Source organism: Pholcus phalangioides, unplaced genomic scaffold (genome assembly GCF_987345545.1).
Source record: "Pholcus phalangioides strain wild (caught in Gottingen) unplaced genomic scaffold, Ppha-v1.0 ptg000008l_1, whole genome shotgun sequence".
Taxonomy (NCBI): domain Eukaryota; kingdom Metazoa; phylum Arthropoda; class Arachnida; order Araneae; family Pholcidae; genus Pholcus; species Pholcus phalangioides.
In genome coordinates this window covers 6942726-6964077 of record NW_028301601.1, presented here as the reverse complement: position 1 = coordinate 6964077, position 21352 = coordinate 6942726, and the positions used below count along the sequence as shown (strand labels likewise).

The window sequence follows — 21352 nt, the reverse complement described above, 5'->3', positions numbered from 1 at the left end:
TTCAAATACAAATACAACGCCACAACTGGCAGAACGTCCAATGAGGTGGCTGAGAAAAAGATGCCCATAAAAATATGGATGTCATATATTTCAAAAATAGAGCAACCCCCGATTAAAAATGCAATTAACAAAAATTATAAACAAATATATACACATGACAAAATATTATACAATGCCCATAAAGAATACTTATGGTTGTCTGATTCTAAGTATGGATAGAGCTTCTCGATTTACCCCAACATGTTTATCGTATTTCTTTTTGAACGTGTCAATTGTGTTACAATTTACTACCTCCGGGGGTAAGCTATTCCATTTATTAACACCCCTATTAGAGAAAAATTCCCTGCGACACCATAACCTTGCATTGTCCCTCACCAATCGATACTGTTGTCCCCTTGTAAAAGCAGTCGATTGGCGGTGTACTAAAAGGTCATGGCCCATTCTATCCATCCCATCGATATAAACCTTGTTTATATCCTTCGATATAAACAAGTCTAATAGGGTTGCAGAATAACAGGACATAACGTGACCTCTCGCCAAGTCCACTGCATAATACAGGAGAATCTCATTTATATCACGTTCAAGAGCCCACGCAAAAACATCGTATGAATGTGTCGAAAAACTGAGACTTTGTTTTTAAACGAGTTCTCCCCCAGACATACAAAATATTATGCAGCGAGAAATGCAGATCCCGACAGAAAGTGCTGCTTATACGGTGAAAATTAAAATTTCAAAATTCACTTGATCCCTCGCCGCGAGAAATGCAAATCTCGACAGAAATTGCGAAGTGCGGCTTATACGATGAAACTAAAATTTTCAATTCGACCCTTTCGGGATTTTAAGCTGTCGGCCCATGATCCAGACCCATGTCTTACTACTGATGCTGGAAAAAACATTCTACTCACTCGCTCATTTACCCACTCGCCCCCTCACTCACTCACTAGTCCACTCGTCCATTCTCTCGTTCGCTCACTCTTTCCATCGCCCACAAACTCACCTGCTCACGGACTCAGTAGATCACTCGCCCACTCATTCGTCCACCCACTCACCCGTAAACTAATTAACTAACTCACTCACTCACTCGCCCTCTCGCTCGCTCACTCACTCACTCACTCACTTGCTCGCTTCCTTATTCCCCTGCTCACGGATTCAGTAGCTCGTTCGCTTACCAATCACCCACTCATCCGTGCACGCGCCCGCTCACTCACACATTCACTTCTCCACTCACCCGCTCACTCCCTCCTTCGCCCAACCACTCGCCTACTCACTCGTTCCTTCACTCACCCGCGCAGGAAATAGGTAGCTCGCTCTCCCACTTATTCACCCACCCAACCACCCACTGTCTCGCTCGCTAGTCCACTCGCCCACTCACTCACCTGCTCACGGACTCAGTAGATCGCTCGCCCACTCATACGCCCACCCACACACTCACTCATCAAATAACTCACTCGCCCACTACTCACTCGCTCATTTACCAACTCGCCCATTCACTCGCTCACTCACGCGCGCCGTCGATCACCCACTCACGGACTCTGTAGCTCGCTCTCCAATTCATTCGTCCACAAACTCCGTTCACTCGTCACTCATTCAGTCACTCGCCCACTCACTCACTAATTCACTCGCTCACTCGTTCGCCCACTCACTTATGGACTCAGTAGCTCGATCATCGCTCCTTCACTCAATATTTCGCTCGCTCACTCGCTCACGGACTCGGTAGCTTCGCGACGAACTGTTGTCAGTGAATTGATGGTCCGTAAATTTTCCTCGCAGTGCATTGTTGTCGGTGAATTTTCCGTAAACCATTCGGCTCAGGTTGGCCCAAACTAGTTACGGCCCAGGGTGTCACAATGTCTGATATTAAATCAAACTTCTTCACAGCCGCTGAACCCTGGTTTCAATTTTCGTCAATAGATAGCAGCAGCAGCGGCATTTTCATTTTATTTAATTACTGTGGGGTTCGTCACCTGTGGCGGCCACCCCCACACCCCCATTTGCTCTTATTTTATAATAAACGGGAAAAAAAGCTGATGTGATCCATCAAGTACCCCCAGAAAGTTTCTCCATTGAGTGTTCCCCAGACTGGAGCCCTGTTAGACCAAGAAAATTTTCAATTGTATTCATTTGACCATCATATAAATTCCAGGGCTCCCAATTGGGGACCCGGTACCCGATTCACAAATTTTAGAGGATCCCAGACTGGATTTATGTCGGTCTTCCACTGTTGCAAATTTTACAGTGTAAAACAACAAAAAAAAAACAATGCGATTCATCCAAGGACCCCAAAATGAAACCTGTCAACTACCATATGGGGCCCCCGACCTGGTAGCTTGCAGGAGATGAAAAAATGTAACTTGTAAAAAATGTAACTTGTATTCAATTTGCCAACAATAAATTCCAGGATCCCCCAATCAATCGTATTCATCAGTCAGTTTACTAATGATGACAATCCAGCATATAAAGACTCAATAGATGTCACTGCAAATAGTTTGTTGTCTGTAACAAATATAAGTAAACAAATCAACTTTGTACCAGAGCCTACAACATGGTAAAAGACACTTCTGTCAGCTTATGGTAATGTCTCAGCATATAAAGACTCACTAGATGCCACTGCGAACAGTTTGTTGTCTGTAACAAATATAAGTAAACGAATCGACTTTTTACCACAGCCTACGACATGGTAAAAGACCAATACACTTCTGTCAGCTTATGGTAATGTCTCAGTATATAAAGACTCACTAGATGCCACTGCGAACAGTTTGTTGTCTGTAACAAATATAAGTAAACAAATCGACTTTTTACCACAGCCTACAACTTGGTAAAAGACCAATACACTTCTGTCAGGTTATGATAATATCTCAGCATATAAAGACTCACTAGATGTCACTGCGAATAGTCTGCGTATTGTTATGCATTATAGTGAATCGCGTGCTGTATTTCTCATTGCAATGCAATGCTTATTACGTATTGTGGTGCATTGCGTATTAGGCTGTATTGCTTAATATATATTGTGCGTATTGCGTATCGTGCTGTATCGCTTACTGTGGTACATTGCTGATTGTAGTGCATTGCGTATTGTTATGCATTATGCATTATAGTGAATCACGTGCTATATTTCTCATTGCAATTCAATGCTTATTACGTATTGTGGTTGTATTGCTTATTGTGGTGCACTGCAAATAATTGTGCATCGCTGATTACGGTGCATCGCTTTTTTTTTTATCGTATTTCAGTGGTTATGGTGTATTGGGGTGCTTATTGTGATGTATAGTGATGTATTGAGTATTGAGCTGTACTGCTTATTGTGGTGTGTGTTGCGTGTTGTTGGGCTGTAGTGTATCGCGTGCTTTATTGTTTATTATAATGCCGTACGTATGGCGTATTATGGTGCATTACGTATTGTGGTGCATTATGGCGTGTGTGTATATTATAGCTTATTGTGGCGTGTTGCGTATTGTGGTGTATTGCGCTTTGTGCTGTATTGCGTATTGTGGTGTATTGCACTTTGTGCTGTATTGCATATTGTGGTGTATTGTGCTTTGTGCTGTATTGCATATTGTGGTGTATTGCGCTTTGTGCTGTATTGCATATTGTGGTGTATTGCATATTGTGGTGTATTGCGCTTTGTGCTGTATTGCGCTTTGTGCTGTATTGCGCTTTGTGCTGTATTGCGCTTTGTGCTGTATTGCGTATTGAGGTGCATTAAGTATTGTGGTGTATTACGTATTGTAGTATATTATAGCGTGCGTGTATATTATAGCTTATTGTGGTGTATTGCGCTTTGTACTGTATTGCGTATTGCGGTGCATCGTTGATTGTGGTGCATTGCGTATTGTTATGCATTACGTATTTAGTACGTTGTGTGCCGTATTGCTTATTATAATATCGTGCCTACTGCTTATTACACTGTATTGCGTATTGTGGTGCACTGCAATATGTGGAAATTCTGATTGTGGTCGCTTATTTTATGCATCAATGCATTGTGGTGCACTGCAATATGATGAATTGCTGTTTGTGATGCATTGCATTTCTTATGCATCAATGCATTGTGGTGCACTGCAATATGATGAATTGCTGTTTGTGATGCATTGCATTTCTTATGCATTACGTATTGTAGTGCATCGTGTGCTGTATAACTTAATAAAATGCAGTGGTTATGGCTATTGTGCTGTATTGCTTATTGTAGTGCACTGCAAATAGTGGTAGAATGCTGGTTTTAGTGCATCGCTTGCTGCATTGCTTATTATAATGCAGTCGTATTGCGTATTGTAGTGAATTGCTTATTGTATGCAGATTGCAGTGCATTGCTGATTTTGCTGGTTGCGTACTGTTATGCATTACGTATTGTAGTGCATACGCTGCATTTTTTATTGTAATGCAGTGCTTATGGGCAATGCGTATTATTGTGCTTTGCTTAATGTGAGACATCGCGTATTGTGGTGGATGGCACATCATATTGTATTGCTTAATGTGGTGGATAGCACATCATATTGTATTGCTCAATGTGGTGGATTGTATATCATATTGTATTGCTTATTGTGGTGCACTGCAAATAGTGGTACAATTGATTGTAATGCATTGCGTATTGTAGGGCATCACGTTCTTTATTGCTTATTTCAATGAGTACTTATTGCGTATTGGGGATGTATTGCTTATTGCAAGTAGTCGCTCATTCCATATTGTAGTGCATCTCAAGCTGTAATTTCTTATTGCAATGCCGTTCGTATTGTGGTGGATTGCGTAGTATTGTGCTTTGCTTAATGCGATATGTTGCGTACTCTGGTGCATTACATATTGTGCTGTATTGCTTATTGTAATGCAGTGCTTATTATTATATATTGTGGTGCATTGCGATCCATCGCGTATTGAGCTGTATTGCGTATTGTGGTGCATTCCTTGTCATGGTGCACTGCAATTTTGTGCACTTATTTTGCTGTATTGCCGATGATGGTGTATTACATTTTGTGCTGTATTTCTCATTGTGGTGCACTGCATATAGTGGTAGTATTGTGCTTTATTGCCGACGTCATTTACATGACGGTGCTTTGCGCGTTGAAATTCACCGCATATAGTAGTGTATTCCTTATTCTGATGCACTGAATATAGTGGTGCATTACTTATTGTGTATCGCCTGTCGTTGGGTGTAACGTATGTATTGGGGTTTAGAGTATTGCGCTGCATTTATGATGGCAGTGCATTACTTATCGAAATCAGAGTGGGAAACTGGCAATTGAATATCTATTTTGCAGGCATTCGAGGTCCCGGAGGAATACTTTGCTCGATAATTAAAAAAGATGTGATGAGTAATTAGGTCCATTGGAGGCGTTTGTAGGGGGGGGGGGGTTTGGACGCCGAAGCCGACATGTGAAATAAATATTCCTATTCGTACTTGTAATTATCGCAATATAATTTATGAGTTGGAAGATAATTTTAATCGTTGACTTGGAATAAAAGTCATGTTGGCTTCGTTGAAATTACGTGAAAAACCGGTACATTTTTACAGAAAAGTCGGGACAGTGAGAAAAACAGACGAAACCGGGATTGTCACCTCACTACAAAGTAATAAAAGCCCAATATCCTTCTTCCAGCTTATGATGATGTCATATAGACTCACTAGATGTCACTTTGTTGTCAGTCACAAGGATAAGTAAAAAACATCGACCTTTCACTAATGCTTGACGTGACCATATGTCCGTATTTCCTGGAACAGAATCGGCATTTTCTGCTTTCTTTGGGGTCCTGACTTTTTTGCAAAAATGTCTCGGTTTTTCACGTATTTCCGACGGAGCCAACTTGACTTTTTATTCTTCAAATAAACGATTGAAATTGTCTTTCCAACTCAGACATTACATTAGGATAATTACGACTACAAACGAAAAGATTCATCTTAAATATTTGTCATGGTTTTTTTTTTTTTTAAATTCACTGCAGTTTGAAGTGGGGCTTCATTTTCCGCGTTTGAGATTTTCTGCGATTATGAGTTGTCAACTTTACTTACTATCAGCATCATTTTTGGCAATAATTGGCAATGGCCCATATTTTCCCATATTTCCGAGCCCAATTTCCCGTAATTTTCTCGAGCATATATGGTAAGCCTAGCCATACCAAACAATTGCACCTAATATTATTGAATTACGCAAGATTTTTTTTTTCCAGTTTGTTTTTGTGGTGCTCCCGAAGAAATATGTGGGGCCGGCTGCTCCGATTCACCAGTTAGTGTTTTTAAAATAGTGTCTTCGCAATTTTTTTAAATTGATCAATATAAAAGTTTTACATCCCTTCCTTGGCAGTGTCGTTTAGTTCGGAAAGTTTTTATTTTTTGGGAACCCTCTCTCCTCCACCCTGGACTTATTTGAGAATTAAATATCTTTTTCACAATTATTTTGTGTCTATGATAATTTTATTGAGGCACTGCTCATTCCCTCCCTGCACGTATCAATCAAAACACCACTGGCAGACCTTGACTTTGATATGGGGGGGGGGGGGGGGGTACCATGAGCAAAACAGAAATTGGGGACCCTGCAAATGAAGTCAGAGGTGACATTATTCACAGCGACAAAATTCGCTCTGTTGGTTTTAGCCAGTAAAAGTATGCTACGTGTCTAATTTGCTTAATTAGTTTTCTTGATCACTCATCCCTCAAATTAACAGCCCTGATTTACACAGACTGTAGGTATCTCATTAAGTCACTGACTCCCTGACACATAATCCCTATATTTCTCCCCTCCACTCGAAAATGCGCCTGTGTTTCCAAAGTCACTCTTTTTTTTCCCTCGCCGTAGTACGCAGCGCTTTAGGTACTTTTACGCTCATTTCAGCCGCTAGATGGCGCCACCGAAAAATTTTCTCGATTTTCCGCGCGTTTTTTGACCGACTTCCTTTTTTTAGCCGGATTTCGCACCTTTCGAGAAAGACTTCCTGTCGCCTGGGAAATGTCCGATATATTTTCAAAATCGCGGTTGGTCTTATTTATTTGGAAAAAAACTACTTTAGCGACCTATCAGATGACGATACTAGATGGCAGCACTACCGATATTTAACTTCCGTGAAAGTTATTCACTATGTCGTTATATAAAAAATTTTATCAAATGTCGTCCCGATTTTCTCTTTGGACATGAAGTTGTATTAGAAATGAATTTAAAAGAGAAAAAATTAAGTCGCCAAATTACGGCGAAAATGCCAATTTTGGCACCAAACTAACCAAAATTTTTCTCTAGCTGTTTTCAATCCTCAAGTTTGAAAAGATATAGTTCGTTTGTGGTTGATGATGATGCTAATTAACCACTAGTGTTCAAATTATGCTGCTTCGAGAAGAGCCTTTTTATAAAAAAAATATCCAAGTTAATCAAACATGATCCAAAAAGAAGCTCACTTTCCAAGCGTTATTATTTTTACCCATCGTCTTTGGATTTTTAAGAGATTAGATACCAAAACTATGCACACAAAAAAACACACACAAGTTTTCATTGTCAACATTTCTATATTTCCTTCCATAACGAAACGAGATTTGTAACTACACCCTTAAAAAGCTTATTCTTTAGACATCGCTTCTTATACCACATAAATAAGAAAGATATTGTGTCTTCCCGCACTTTATTATTTTATTTCTATTTTAGTTTTTTGATTACGTCACTTTATTCATGGCTTTTATTTTATCACTTTTATTTTATTTTATTATTCACTTCAAACACTTAAAAATTCATTTATTTCACTTTATTTTATTTTATCCAACTTATTCTATATTTAATTATTCAAACTTTTATTCAGAAATTTTAATATTTTCTTTATTTTATTATCTTTTTCATTTCTTTATTTTTTATCGTTATTATTTCATCTATATCGTTTTTTCACTATCTTTGTTATTTTCATTGATATATTATTTTTTAAATTTAAACCTACTTTTAGATTTTCATTATATCACTTTATTCATGCTTTTATTTTATTTTTTTATTCACTTCAAACACTTGAAAATTTATTTATTTCACTTTATATTATTTTATCCAACTTATTCTACATGTTATACTTTATTAATTACTCAAACTTTTATTCAAAAATTTTAATTTTTCTTTATTTTATCTATTTGATTTTTATTATCTTTGTGTCAACATTTTATTTTCTTTATGTTTTTATCGTTACTATTCATCTATATATTGTTTTTTTCATTATCTTCGTTATTTGATTTTTATTTACTTAAAATTGTTTATTTTGTCGTTTGAAAATTTTACATTTCTTAAATGATATATATATTAATTAAAATATTATGTGAATAACCTTCACGCGTAGTTCAAAAAACGAGACAGACTACAAATTTATTCAGATCGATTATTTATTCATATCATGATATCGATTGCGTGCTCGATAAGTTTATGCATTTGTCTGGAATTTAAATTAATTCCTTTTATCGTCGGTGTTTTATTGACAAAAACACGAATGTCATAAATTGTATTACATTTCGTGAAAAAAACACCATTACCAAGAGGTGGGAACGAGAACAGTTTCCTCTAAATTTGAAGCTGGGGTCGTCGTACACATTCAATGCAAGGCTAGATAAAGTGATAATTATAATCACGGACACTACGATGATCCCGATCAAGGCTTTCCCGGTCTCTTCACGGCTAAAAAAATTTCTCTGGGCTGTCACAGCGCTATCCTTTGGCACGTCTTGCATAACTCTGTACTTATCACGATCTCCACTGGAAGTGACAAATGCTAGCGGGATTTCAGCAATTAATATGCTTCAGTCTGAAAAATCGACGTGGTCTTTCTAGTGTTAAATTGTATTTACGTTGAATTGGGTGTGAAAACCGTGTCTCTGACATGTCTCAATGAATAAAATTTTCATAACTTAAGAAAAAATTCTTTTCCTGCCGTTTTATGAAATATCAATGTTTCTTACGTTTCTGCTGAAAAGATTTCTAATGTTTATCAATCCGGGAAGTTACTCCGACTTACGTACTATAAAATATTATATCTGTATGTTTATTCGAGTTTTTTTTTCATGAATTTTACGTTCCTTAGCAGACATTGTTACCACGAGAGGCATGTTTTTTCGAATAGTGATGAGAGTAAGAAAAGGCTAAAAATAAACTACTGTATCCGATATGACTGGTGTCAACTAAAGAGTGGACATGACATTTTAACTTTAGCAGGAAGAAACCACGACGAAAAATCTTTTCATCGAAAATGCAAGTTTTATCGGAAAATAATTCTTGGAAACGTCGCGAATGATGAGTCCAAGGAAAAGTTTGAATGAGCATACGAATCCCCCGTTTTAACGAATACCGTTACTGTGAAAATCTCGTTTTAACGAACACTTTCCTAATCCTCCCAGATAAGTTTACATAGGAGCAATGCAAAAACCTGGAATTCCATTATAACGAAATTTCGTTATAACGAAGTAATTTCTTCGGTCTCTTGGATTTCGTTATAACGGGATTCGACTGTACAATAATCACCCTGTATTTTTTTATACAATGTAGTGTTTTTTTTTTTTTTTTCAATCCTGAAATTCACTGTCAAGAGGCCAAATTGCACTCGATCCTCATTTGAGTCACAAATTCTCATCTTCGTTCTGTGTGTGTGTGTCCTTGTCCTATAATTAGTCAGACTGAAAAGCTCACAATGCTCACCGAAATAAAGGTGCTAAGATGGAATGACTGGTTCCTAATTATATTTAAGTCCCCTCCACACGCGTAATTTTCATCTGATCCACCACAGCAAGTGAACTCAACCCAATGGTTTGTCACTTCTTTATTGTTGCCATTATATTTACAATAGTTAATGCCTTTATAATAGTTTGCCACTTTTTCAATAGTCGTCAAAATCATCATCAGCATCAATTTGAGGGTCCGGCAAAAGATGATTCCCGTAGAAATCACTGTTAAAATTGCCGATTTTTCTGTATCAGTGGAGGTTTCTGCCACATCAATAATTTTGAAAATTGTATTGAATTCTCGATTTTTGAAATATTGACTTCGCTTAGAGATATACGAAGCCAAGGAGATTAAATATGAAGTAATTACCCGAACCTACTTTTGAGTTGGAAATTCGTGCAAAAACATTGATTTCAACTTCTTATCTATATCTTGTCAAGCATGAAAATTAATGTCTCCGTATTGTCTTTCCAATATCCAACTGCATATATTCATATAGTTTTGTTTGTTTTAAAATTAATTACGGGACCGTAAAGTACATCGAAGAAATTACACAGCCTTAATTAAGCATTTTTTGAAGCTGAAACAGGCAGATGGATAACTTGAAGTTCAAGGGGAGGGAATCGAAATACCTAGCGCCCATCAAAAAAAAGAAAAATATACATATTCATTTTTACGTTTCTTTAAATCTAGATTTGTTTCTTTCATGAGTCGCGCAGAAAGTCGCCATATTGGTTAACTTAGACACGGTTTGTATGTTCCTCAAAGAAAGAGGGAGATATCACGTGATCCAAAATCCTTCATTGAAGGAAACCAGGAGCGCCGGGTATTATAGCTGGTAATATTATAAAATATATTCTTATACATTCTATGAGTGCCCGAGCGGCGCAGTGGTATGATGCTCGTCTACCGCCATGAAGGTTACCGTCAGGTTCGCGGTTATCGATCCTGGAGGTAGAACGTATAGATAGCAAGTTCTTTCTCCTAAACGGTCTCGAGGCAATCACACCGATAGATGGCGCCTTTGTTTCCGACCCTACTCGATTTGTAGTAAATTGCCGAAAGGCGCGATATGGCCATTGTTTGTGTGCGGTAAAAGAAGGAGTACATATTCTATGTGTTACAGTGCACGTAGCTGGTAATTTACTGGTGATGCATACTTCTACTTAGGAGAAGTATCCAAATAACTATGCACAGATACACCATTCATATGTCAAGGTATTGTATAGGTATTAAAATAATAGTTTTTGTTTGATTGGACATCCTGTCCTAAAAATCCCAATTAGAGAGAGAGAGAGAGAGAGAGGAAGCGAGAAAGTTGTTGCCTATCTCTCCTGAGGCAAAAAAAAAGGAAATTCCTCGTTGCGAAATGTAGCATTCGCTGAAATATTTGAATTCAAAAAACGAGAAGTTGGTGAAAACTAGCATAAACTATTGAAAAAAGCCCCTCCCTTTTTCCACCTGTATGGCCTTAGGACTGGGTCAAGGGTGTGTAGAAACATTCCCCCCCCCCTCCCTTCATTCATGCTGTTTTTTTTCCTCCAACTTCTTCCCCCATTCCTTGAATTCAAATATTTTAGCAATTATTGCGCTCAGAAACGAAGACTTTCCTTTGTTGGGCTCATGAGAGACAGGTCAACAATTTTCTAAGGGGGAATCTTTGAGCACAGAGTGCCCATATATAAAGAGTTATTTACTTTATTTTAATAGCTGTACAACCCCCCTTGCAACACGAATAATGTATCTGATTCCACACGTTATATGGGTACTTCTTCTAATTGGAATGACCATACGTTGTGTATTTCCCGGGACAGTCCCAGTTTTTTCCGTTTTAATGGCCGTCCAGACTTTTTCTAAAAATGTCCCGGTGTTTTCCCGTTTTTTAAACAAATCCTACTTAAATTTTTATTCTTTATTACGATCAGTGATTGAAAATACGTTTTAACTCATAAATTATGTTTTACCATTACAAATATAAATAAGAATATAAATCGCAAGATATTAAATATGATGGACGTACCATTTCGTGGAATTTATTTTGATCAACTGCAATTTACAGTTGAGCTTCATTACCCGCCATTGATGACATTTCTGTGATTTTAGCTGTATTTGGCAATTTTGCTTACTTTTGGCATCATTTTTGGCAATAATTGGCGATGTCCCGTATTTTCTTGTATTTGAAATCCCAATTTCCTGTATTTCGATCGCAGAAATATGGTTAGCCTACTTCTAATTGGAAGTGTGCCTCCAGGATCGACGGTTTGTCAGTAAATTGCAGTGCCACAGATACCTAGTGATCTGTGCTGTGACTTTTCACGCGCTCTTGTATGTTTTTACCATCGAGCTTATATTAGTGGAAGGAGCTTCCAGCCGCCACGGCGGCAGTTACATCAAATGCAAGGAAATCATGTGACTCGGTGAAAACAAAGTTCGCGACTGGCAATTTGCCCATAGAAATGTACAGGCCGGTCTTGAAATATTGGGTTTTAAAGATTAAAAAATGCTAGAGAACTCATCTAAAAATGAAAGAAGATTAAATAATTTCTTTCATTAATGCTGGAATAATTTCTTTCATTAATGCTGGAATAATTTCTTTCATTAATGCTGGAATAATTTCTTTCATTAATGCTGGAATAATTTCTTTCATTAATGCTGGAATAATTTCTTTCATTAATGCTGGAATAATTTCTTTCATTAATGCTGGAATAATTTCTTTCATTAATGTTGGAATAATTTCTTTCGTTAGGGCTGAAAAATTTCTTTCATTAATTCTTGAGTTTTCCTTCATTAATTTTCGTTCATTCATTCTGGAATTTTCCTCCATTAATTCTGGAATTTTCCTCCATTAATTCTTGAATTTTCTTTCATCAATTCTGGAATTATTTCCTTTATTATTTCTTTTACTAATTCTGGAATTATTTCTTTCATTGATTCTGAAATTATTTCTTTCATTGATTCTGAAATTATTTCTTTCATTGATTCTGAAATTATTTCTTTCATTGATTCTGAAATTATTTCTTTCATTGATTCTGGAAATTCTGAAATTATTTCTTTCATTGATTCTGAAATTATTTCTTTCATTGATTCTGAAATTATTTCTTTCATTGATTCTGAAATTATTTCTTTCATTGATTCTGAAATTATTTCTTTCATTGATTCTGAAATTATTTCTTCATCAATGCTGAAATTATTTCTTTCATTGATTCTGAAATTATTTCTTTCATTGATTCTGAAATTATTTCTTTCATTGATTCTGAAATTATTTCTTTCATTGATTCTGAAATTATTTCTTTCATTGATTCTGAAATTATTTCTTTCATTGATTCTGAAATTATTTCTTTCATTTATTGTTTTAAATTCCCGTGGATGCCATAAGAAAATAACGGGGGATTGTGCTTGTTTTCACCGATGATTTTCCAACGAAAGATGTTGGGGGACACCGTTCTCAGCACTGCCAAGGCGGTGGCCGCTGACGTCATACTCTCTCCAGTAATATGAGGTCGATGGTTGTTACAGTTTATTATGGCGTGCTGCTTTGTTAGTTCCTCGTGAATGCTAGCGGGGTTCTGGTTCGATTAATCAAGTCTGACAAAAAAAAAGCATTCCATCTCATATTGATTTGAGCATATTTTATAACGTGTGGAATTTTATTACACATATAGGTATTTTATGACAATGGAAAATGTATGCAAAATGTTTATATAAATGAGAAATAATATATTAATGTAATTTTTAATACAAGCTTCTTCTGAAATTCTGTTGTAAGTATGCGGTGTGTATTGGGGGTGGGGGGGGGGGAGGATGTGCATGGAACGTGTCCCACGTGTAATCTACGCATAGAATGTGAAAAAAGTATCTTATAAGTGCTGATGTGGCCTTTGTCTCATCAATCGTCCGTCTTAGAGGTATGATTCCAGTTTAAAAGAATGCTCAAAATGTGTTGAAAAATTACCCTGTACCAGTTTTTAGAGTGAAAATACAGTGTGTCGCAAAATAAGAAATCTAAGTAATTGTAAGGCCCTCCTCCCGTCCTCTAGCTCTAATTAGGACGTTGTTGCCCTGTCTCATATTTCTAAGTGCAGTATTCGCTACGATTTTTGAAAGAACAGCAGAAACTAACGGGCAACGCTTTTTTCCCTAGTTGTTCCCTTTCCCCAACTTTTTCCGATTTTTGAATTCAAATATCTCAACGAATATTGCACTTGGATGCTTGGAATTTTTCTTTTGTTGGCCTCAGGAGAGACAGGGCAACAAATTTCTAATTGGGAGCTAGATCACAGGGGACCGTATAGAAATCGATATACTTTTTATTTTGTTACACACTGTATTTTTAGTCTCAAAACTGCTACAGGGCAAACAGGTACTGAAACTATACACCTACGACGGACGGTTAATGAGGTAAAGGCCGCATTAGCACCTACAGGACACCGTGGATAAATTGGAATATAAGAATTAGAGTAGTGTGTACTGATCAACTAATATCAACATGTAGGTGCGAATTTACAGATTGGAATACAAAAACCTCAACTGGTTTGGGGTCTAGGCCAATTCCTCTCGCTCAGCTTGTCGCTGCGTCAATTCGTCGTGCTACAAACTCGTCGTGATACAAATTTGTCGCCGACTCATTCCGTCGCGGTGCAAATTTGTCGCCGAGTCATTCCGTCGCGGTACAAAGTTGTAGCGAAGTCATTTCGTTGCAAAAAATTTGAATTGCTTTAAAATTAAAATGTTTGCTGTGATCAAATGTTTGTGGGGTAGTTGCTTTAGGTGTAAAAAATGGGAATAATTTTTTTTTTTCTCATTTGCTGGAAATATGTTCCTCCTTCCCATCTCTATTTTAATTTTCAACAAATGCAGGAAAGTATAAATTGCGATTCAATAAATTTAAAAAATTTAATTTTCACCATATAAGCTGCATTTCTGTCGCGATTTCCATTTCTCGCAGTGAGGGTGCGTTGGGGAGCAAACCAAGATAATAAATTGAGATCAAATAAATTTTGAAAATTTAGTTTCCATCATATAGGTCGCGCTTCCCGCTTTCTGTAGGGATTTCCATTTCTCGCAGTGAGACGTCGGGGTGTACATCGAAATAATAAATTGCAATCAATGTGCCCCCCTCCCTGCACAATTTCCGTAATTCACTTTTAAATAAATCCATGCAGAGAATATATTGTTGAGAATTTTTCATCGACAATGTATCTAACTTTTATGTGTAACAGTTGCGAAAAGTCTTATTTTCAAATTAATTTTTTTCAGTGGAATGTACATTTCAAATCACTTTGTATTCTCACACCGAAATAATATTTAAACGCTCCGAGCATAGACGCCAGAAACTGGGGACTGATGCCATTCGAGCCGCCCACCCCTGACTCCAATAACTCATGAATATACAATGCAATGCCCTTATAAACGGAATGAATAGCGATTTTCAGCCCCCCGCCCCCCCGGATGTTTCCTTCATGTCGGCACCTTTCACTAGCCAAGGATGCCGGAAGTGTTTGGAACTTGTGGGTTCTTGTCTTGATCTTTAAGTACGAAATTTTGATTTCTGAATCATTTCTCTGGGTGTTCATACCCATTCCATAAAGTACCGTGGGCACCCACAGCATCCCTATCTCTGACTCCACTGCAAATTTCAATACATTTTTTTTCAACTCTAAAGTAACAACTCTCAAGTAAAAAGAATGAAATCAGACTTATCAGCCCGTTATATGTAGCTTCTTGTACACGACACTCATACGGGGCTCCAGTCAACGATTAGTAAAAATTTCTTCTTACAACACAAGTGAATTAACGTCAACAGACAATAAAGGATTATTTTCAGAGGTATATTTCTTCGGTGGGGGGAGGGGGGGTGGGGTATGCGGGCTTTATTCCAAGATGACAAGTTCAAGTGAAAGGGCGTAACCAAAATTGAGTAATTGGTGATCACAAGAACATGAATTAGAAAGGGAGAAGGGAGGCAAGGTTTGAATAGCCCACAGGTTGCAAAGCTATAAATCCGCCTCTGATAATATATAGCCCACCCTACGCGGCCTTTGTCGGTGCTCACCCTGTGGGCATTATGAATGCTTAATCGAATCGTCATTCATAAGAGCACTGCACATTTCTACCGTTGATCTGCGCCCAACTCCTTTCGCTGCGAGAATAGAAATCTCAACAAAAAGTGGGACGTGCGGCTTATACGGTGAAAATTAAATATTAATTTGATTGAATTATTAATTAATTAAATATTTCAGGTTCTTATGAAGATATTGTAAGGGATCATTCAAGTATAACGTCAGCATCGAGGAGGGGGTTTCGGATTTGCAAATTTTTAAATGTAATTGATATTGTAATTTTAATTTCGATTACCTTTCTGCAGTGACAAAAAATAATCATTTTCAGTAAATTGCGTACACCTTTTGTTCATGTTTCTTATTTCATGTGTAAGACAAAACCTACATACATAGTGAAGAATCGACGGATCGACGAATTGATTCTGCGATAAATTGACGTCACGACGAACTGACACGGCGGCAAAATTGTACAGCTACGAATTGGAGCTGTGACAAATTTGTACCACGACAAATTGATTGCGGCAAATTGACTCTAACAGCCTTATCTAATCTGTTATCACTAATAAAATCTAATAATAGCGACAGTACCCAATTGTCCAAACAACAAGTATGTTTGTATATATATATATATATATGGTTCGAATTTTGTTTTTTGCCTAAATAATAAAGTGTTTCAGAATCTGCCACGAAGCTGAGCTGGAAGAGATCTCGGCAACGTTATAATTCCGGTGGCAGAGTTCTAGAGTTCATTCATTCAGACTGAAAAACTCGGATTTTGCCCAACAGACCTGGAATTAATATCAGATGATTTGGAGGCACCTACAGATGAAAATTGTAAAAAAAAAAAAAATCAACAAAATGTATGGATATATAAATATCAATGAAGTGTGAAAAAAGAAACTACATAGAGTGAAGTGGCAATATACAGGGTGATTCAGAGAACATGGGAAAAAATTTAAGAGGTGACAGCACAATACCAATACAAAAAATTGTCATCAAAGAATTCATGGTCTAACATGAAACGCAAACCCGCCTTTTGAAATGGCCGCTCCGCAAACGTTAAAACGGCATTCCTGTTGAAATTTATCGGGAGAAAAAGAACGCCATGCATGCAAATGTAACCTGGGAAAATGCGCTAAGTATTTTTATGCTGAAATGCATGTCTCTGCTTTTTCAGTATTATTAAAGTGCGCGATTATCCCATACGTTACAACTGTTGAAACGGTTGCACGCTGGAATAACTGCACGGGCTGACGTCACGCCTTTTATTCACCATGATACAGATTTGCAATCAGTTTCCTTCTTCCTCAGGCTACATTCGCATTTGTATGCATGGTGTTCTTTTTCTCCCGATAAATTTCAACGGGAATGTCGTTTTAACGTTTGCGGAGCGGCCGTTTCAAAACGTGCGTTTGCGTTTCATGTTAGACCATGAATTCTTTGATGAAAATTGTTTGTATGCGTGTATACTATCAAAGTTTTTCCCATCTTTTGTGAATCACCCTGCTTACGAAATATTCTGGCCAGGTGACCTCAAAAGAAATTTTAACCTTTTTTAAATACCCAGTCTTTAAGTACATCGCATGTGCAATCAAACTTCACGGAAATTTTTTAACTTCTTTTTAAGAGACTGCAAGATTTTATTTCATTTTTTCTTAATTCGAGTTATAATTTTGTATTATAATTATTAAAATTATATTGTATCTCAATTATAATTTTACATTGAAACTTTTTTGAATGTTGCTTTCGTCCATATTGTATACAACAGTTTCTGACTATAAGTTATAAAACATGTTACATTACCTGCGAGCTGCATCGTGTTTTTAAGTTCTTCCTTGTAGATGGAAATGACCTTCTTCACTCCTTCGGTTCCCTTCGATAGAATCGACAAGAAAGAAATCATTAAGAGGCAGTTCGAGTATTACGTCAGCAGATTTTTAGTAATTTTTGACACGCCCCCCACCCCCACCCATCAGAAAAATTTCGTCAGTTCTACCTCCTAACGCATACTGGAATCAGAGATGTACGAGTGGCACGAGTCACCCTATGCCTCCTCGCAGACCGTCAACAAAAAAACTATTTCTTGATGCAAAAAATATTTAAAAAGAAATTAAAATTTCCGAATAAAATACCTTTGTAGCTTATTATAATCAATTTCTTATCATTTCAATGCTATTTGAAGAACTCAAAATTTTTCTCTAAGGCCGAGATTGCACTAAAAATTGTTTATAAAAGTACTTTTAGAAAACTTTAAAAAGCCACCAATAAGATTATTGGTTACATTCTAGAAAATGCAACCAAAGGCCTTATTGAAAGCATTTTTGAAATTTTGTGAAAAGACTTTTATCAAAGTTTTATAGTATAATCCCGGCCTTAAAGAAATTCATTGCGATCCACCCTTTTATCCAGCCATCTTCAATCTATTTCTCGCGAGTACCATAGTGCTCTTCGAATCACCAGATATTCTCGGTGATCGTGTCCGATTTTACGCTCGTGAGAAGTTGATCATCTTATCACTCTCTTCAACACTCTTCTTTTATCAGTAAACAATGATAGGTCACGTCGTCCACTTTTATACTCTCTGATTGCTCTTTTCTTTTCAAGATAAAGGTTACGTACGCTATCCGTAAACCATAGAGGGTGTGATGTACAAACACGCTTTTTTCGAACAAAGGGTATGACGTCGTGCAAAACAGAGGACAGCTTCGTACTAAATTCTTCCCATTGACTTACCACCCATACTGATTCCAACCGGTCTTTGAAAACTTCCACTAACCTTCCTCTCAAAACATCAAAGTTAGTTCTTCGAAAACAAGGAACCAGTTTTTTGTTATCAACCTTACCCGAGGAAAAGTTACAGTGAAATCTGACGATACGATGATCACTGGAAGAAAACTCTTCCCCCACCGAAACATGTTCAACTAGATCCTCAGAACTAGTAAGAACTAAATCCAAAATAGCAGTATCCCTAGTGGCTTCTGATACATGCTGATACAAAAAATTATCGAACGCCAACTTAAGAAAGTCTCTTTCATACTGATTTCCAGATGAAAGGTTCACCTAATCAATACCTGGGTAATTGAAATCCCCTAGTATGAGAACCCTTTTTCGCTTACTCAGGAAAATTCATCATGGATGAAATTTGTATTATTTCAAATTAGTTTCTTTTTGTGTAAATGATTATGGTTTCGTTGAGAAAATGTCAGTTGTAGCTTCCAAAATATGCATTCTTGTAGTGATAAAAATCGCAAAAAGTAGTAGCAAGCAGTTTTATTAATTATTATTCTCTTCATGCGGATAAAAGTAGTTAAGAGTAGCCACACAAATTAATCACAATTGAAAAGTTCAACCTTTCACATCGTTTTCAACAATAATACATATATCAAGGATTTAGGTTCATGTTGAAGCCCTACTATAAACTTAAAAAAATGAACTAAAATACGTGTGAAAAAATATTTAAATATTTGTTTGAAACATTCATTCCAGAGAAATCATGTACGCAGTCACAGGGCCGGATTAACCACTAAGCAAAATAAGCACGTGCTTAGGGCATCAGTACAAAAGGGGCACCACCAAAAAGATATCAAATGGTATTTTCTTTTTAATGCACGATTTTTTTTTCCAACATCAAAGATCCTAAAATTTTAAGAACACTTGATTGTATAGTTGAAGATCATTATCACAAGGGATGACACAAAAGATGAGAAACTAATAAAACTAGACAACATTGTTTTGCTGAGTTTTTCGATTAGCTTCTCCCAATTTTCATAAAGTACGCCCAGGGCTGTCTTAACATTATCATACGCCCACATACAAAGCGATTTTTCTGAGAGAGGCACTACAACCTATAAAAAAAAATATTTATATTATTAGCTATATTTTTATAGCTAAAAATTCCTACCTACCTATTTGCATATTTACTCTTGAAAATCGGAACCAGATCGTAAACCAAGTTCTACAGAATAAGGACATGATTTTTGTGGGTCATTAGTGGATCAAGTGTGTAGTTTGATAGATAGAAGTAAAAGAAATGCTACCAGGTGTAAATTACGAACTTGAGAATGTAGCTAAAAATAAAAAATACCCAATATATAACGGTTATTCGTCAGAAATAAATACCTACTGGCAGGGCCGCAACTAGATACTTGGTTAGCCGGGGCAACCATTCATTTAGGCACCCCACTCCCGTAATGCTGAAGGATAGGTTGAATGGTTAAATCTGCGCCCCCTTTTTAATGCGCCCGGGGCACCAGACTCGCCTGCTCTCCCTCCCAACTACTTGCGGCCCTGTCTATAGGTAATATTATGGCCATTCTAAGATTAAATGGTTTCTCCTTGGAGTGTTGTTACAGCCTTTATCTTCTCATCAACCGTTCGTCGTAGTGGTATGGTTCTAATTTTAAAAATTCTCAAAATGTGACCAGAAATTACCCTGTACGAGTTTTGAGGATGAAAATACAGTGTACACAAAATAAAAAATTAAATTTTTATACGATCCCTCCCTCCCTCCCTTCCCCCCGCCCCCGTCCTCTAACTTCCAATTAAACAGTTGTTGCTCTTTCTCTTCTGAGCCGAACAAACAAATTACATGTTTTTAACTGCATTATTCCCTGAGATATTTAAATCAAAAAATCGGAGACGAGTCCGGGCTTAGGAGAATTTCACAGCCAAATGCAAAAAAAAAAATTGTGGCCCCTCTCTAAAATTTTTTTTTATGTAGTTGCTCCCCGACTTACAAACTTTTCGAGTTACGAGCATAAATGTTGAAGGGGAAATTTTGTTTTCACGAAAAGAACTAATTCTATCACACTCACTATTTTTTTTTTCATTATTTCAGGAACGCGTTGATAGTCTGGATCGTAATCAAACACGATATCCATTGAGAGGGAATGACATTTAAATTAATTTTACAAAATTCATAGATTATTAATAATAATTAGCCCGTGGTCCACCTGCTGACACTTCATCGTGGCTCGAACCATATTGAACAGACATAAAGTTTTGTCATCATCTCTTTATCAAATATACGTTGCAATTCGATAACTTTGATCATTTTTCGAATTTTTTATTGCAGTTTTTATTTTTATTTTTTTAATAGAAGTAAAGGAACCAAGTACTGGAATTCCATGACGCCCACAAGGGTGGGGCTGACAGGCAGGATCGTCGTAATAGCATCATAGGCCCCCGAGCCAAAGGATTTTTTGGAGGCCCTACCTGAAAAATTCTCGAAAAATTCGTAAATTGAATCTGGTAACCCTATCTGAAGACCACATAATCAGTATTTTCACTTATTTGTTCGATCATCCATATTGTCCGAATGTTTTTGCGGAAAGAAATAATTATTTTTTCTACATAAAATCGATTGTTGCAAATGTACGAATTTTGTTACCAAAATTTTCGTCTCATAAAAAAATTTCATGCCAAAAAATGACAAAGAACTCTCTTATCTCTCTTTCATCATCGTATGAGTTGCCAGAAATTTTGAGATTAAATGGCAGCACCAACAGTATATGAATCAAGCCTCCTGAGAGAGTATGACGTCAGCGGTCTCCGCCTTGGCAGTGCTGCGAACTGCCCCCCCCCCCAACATCTTTCGTCGGAACATCACGTGACTCGGCGAAAACAAACACGGTCCCCCGTTAT

General features: G+C 37.1%; 1 protein-coding gene across 1 annotated transcript in view; it reads right to left on the bottom strand.

The window, feature by feature from the left end:
• Nucleotides 1-13278: 13278 nt before the first annotated feature.
• The window catches only part of LOC149083575 (2-Hydroxyacid oxidase 1-like), a 60893-nt gene continuing 52819 nt past the window's right edge, over nucleotides 13279-21352 (bottom strand). Inside the window, exons 10-11 of the mRNA XM_089234095.1 lie at nucleotides 17513-17582; nucleotides 13279-16528 (exon numbers count right to left, since the gene is read on the bottom strand). Coding sequence (XP_089090221.1) covers nucleotides 16464-16528; nucleotides 17513-17582 — 135 coding nt within the window. The 3' untranslated portion in view covers nucleotides 13279-16463. The remainder of the gene's footprint in view (nucleotides 16529-17512; nucleotides 17583-21352) is intronic.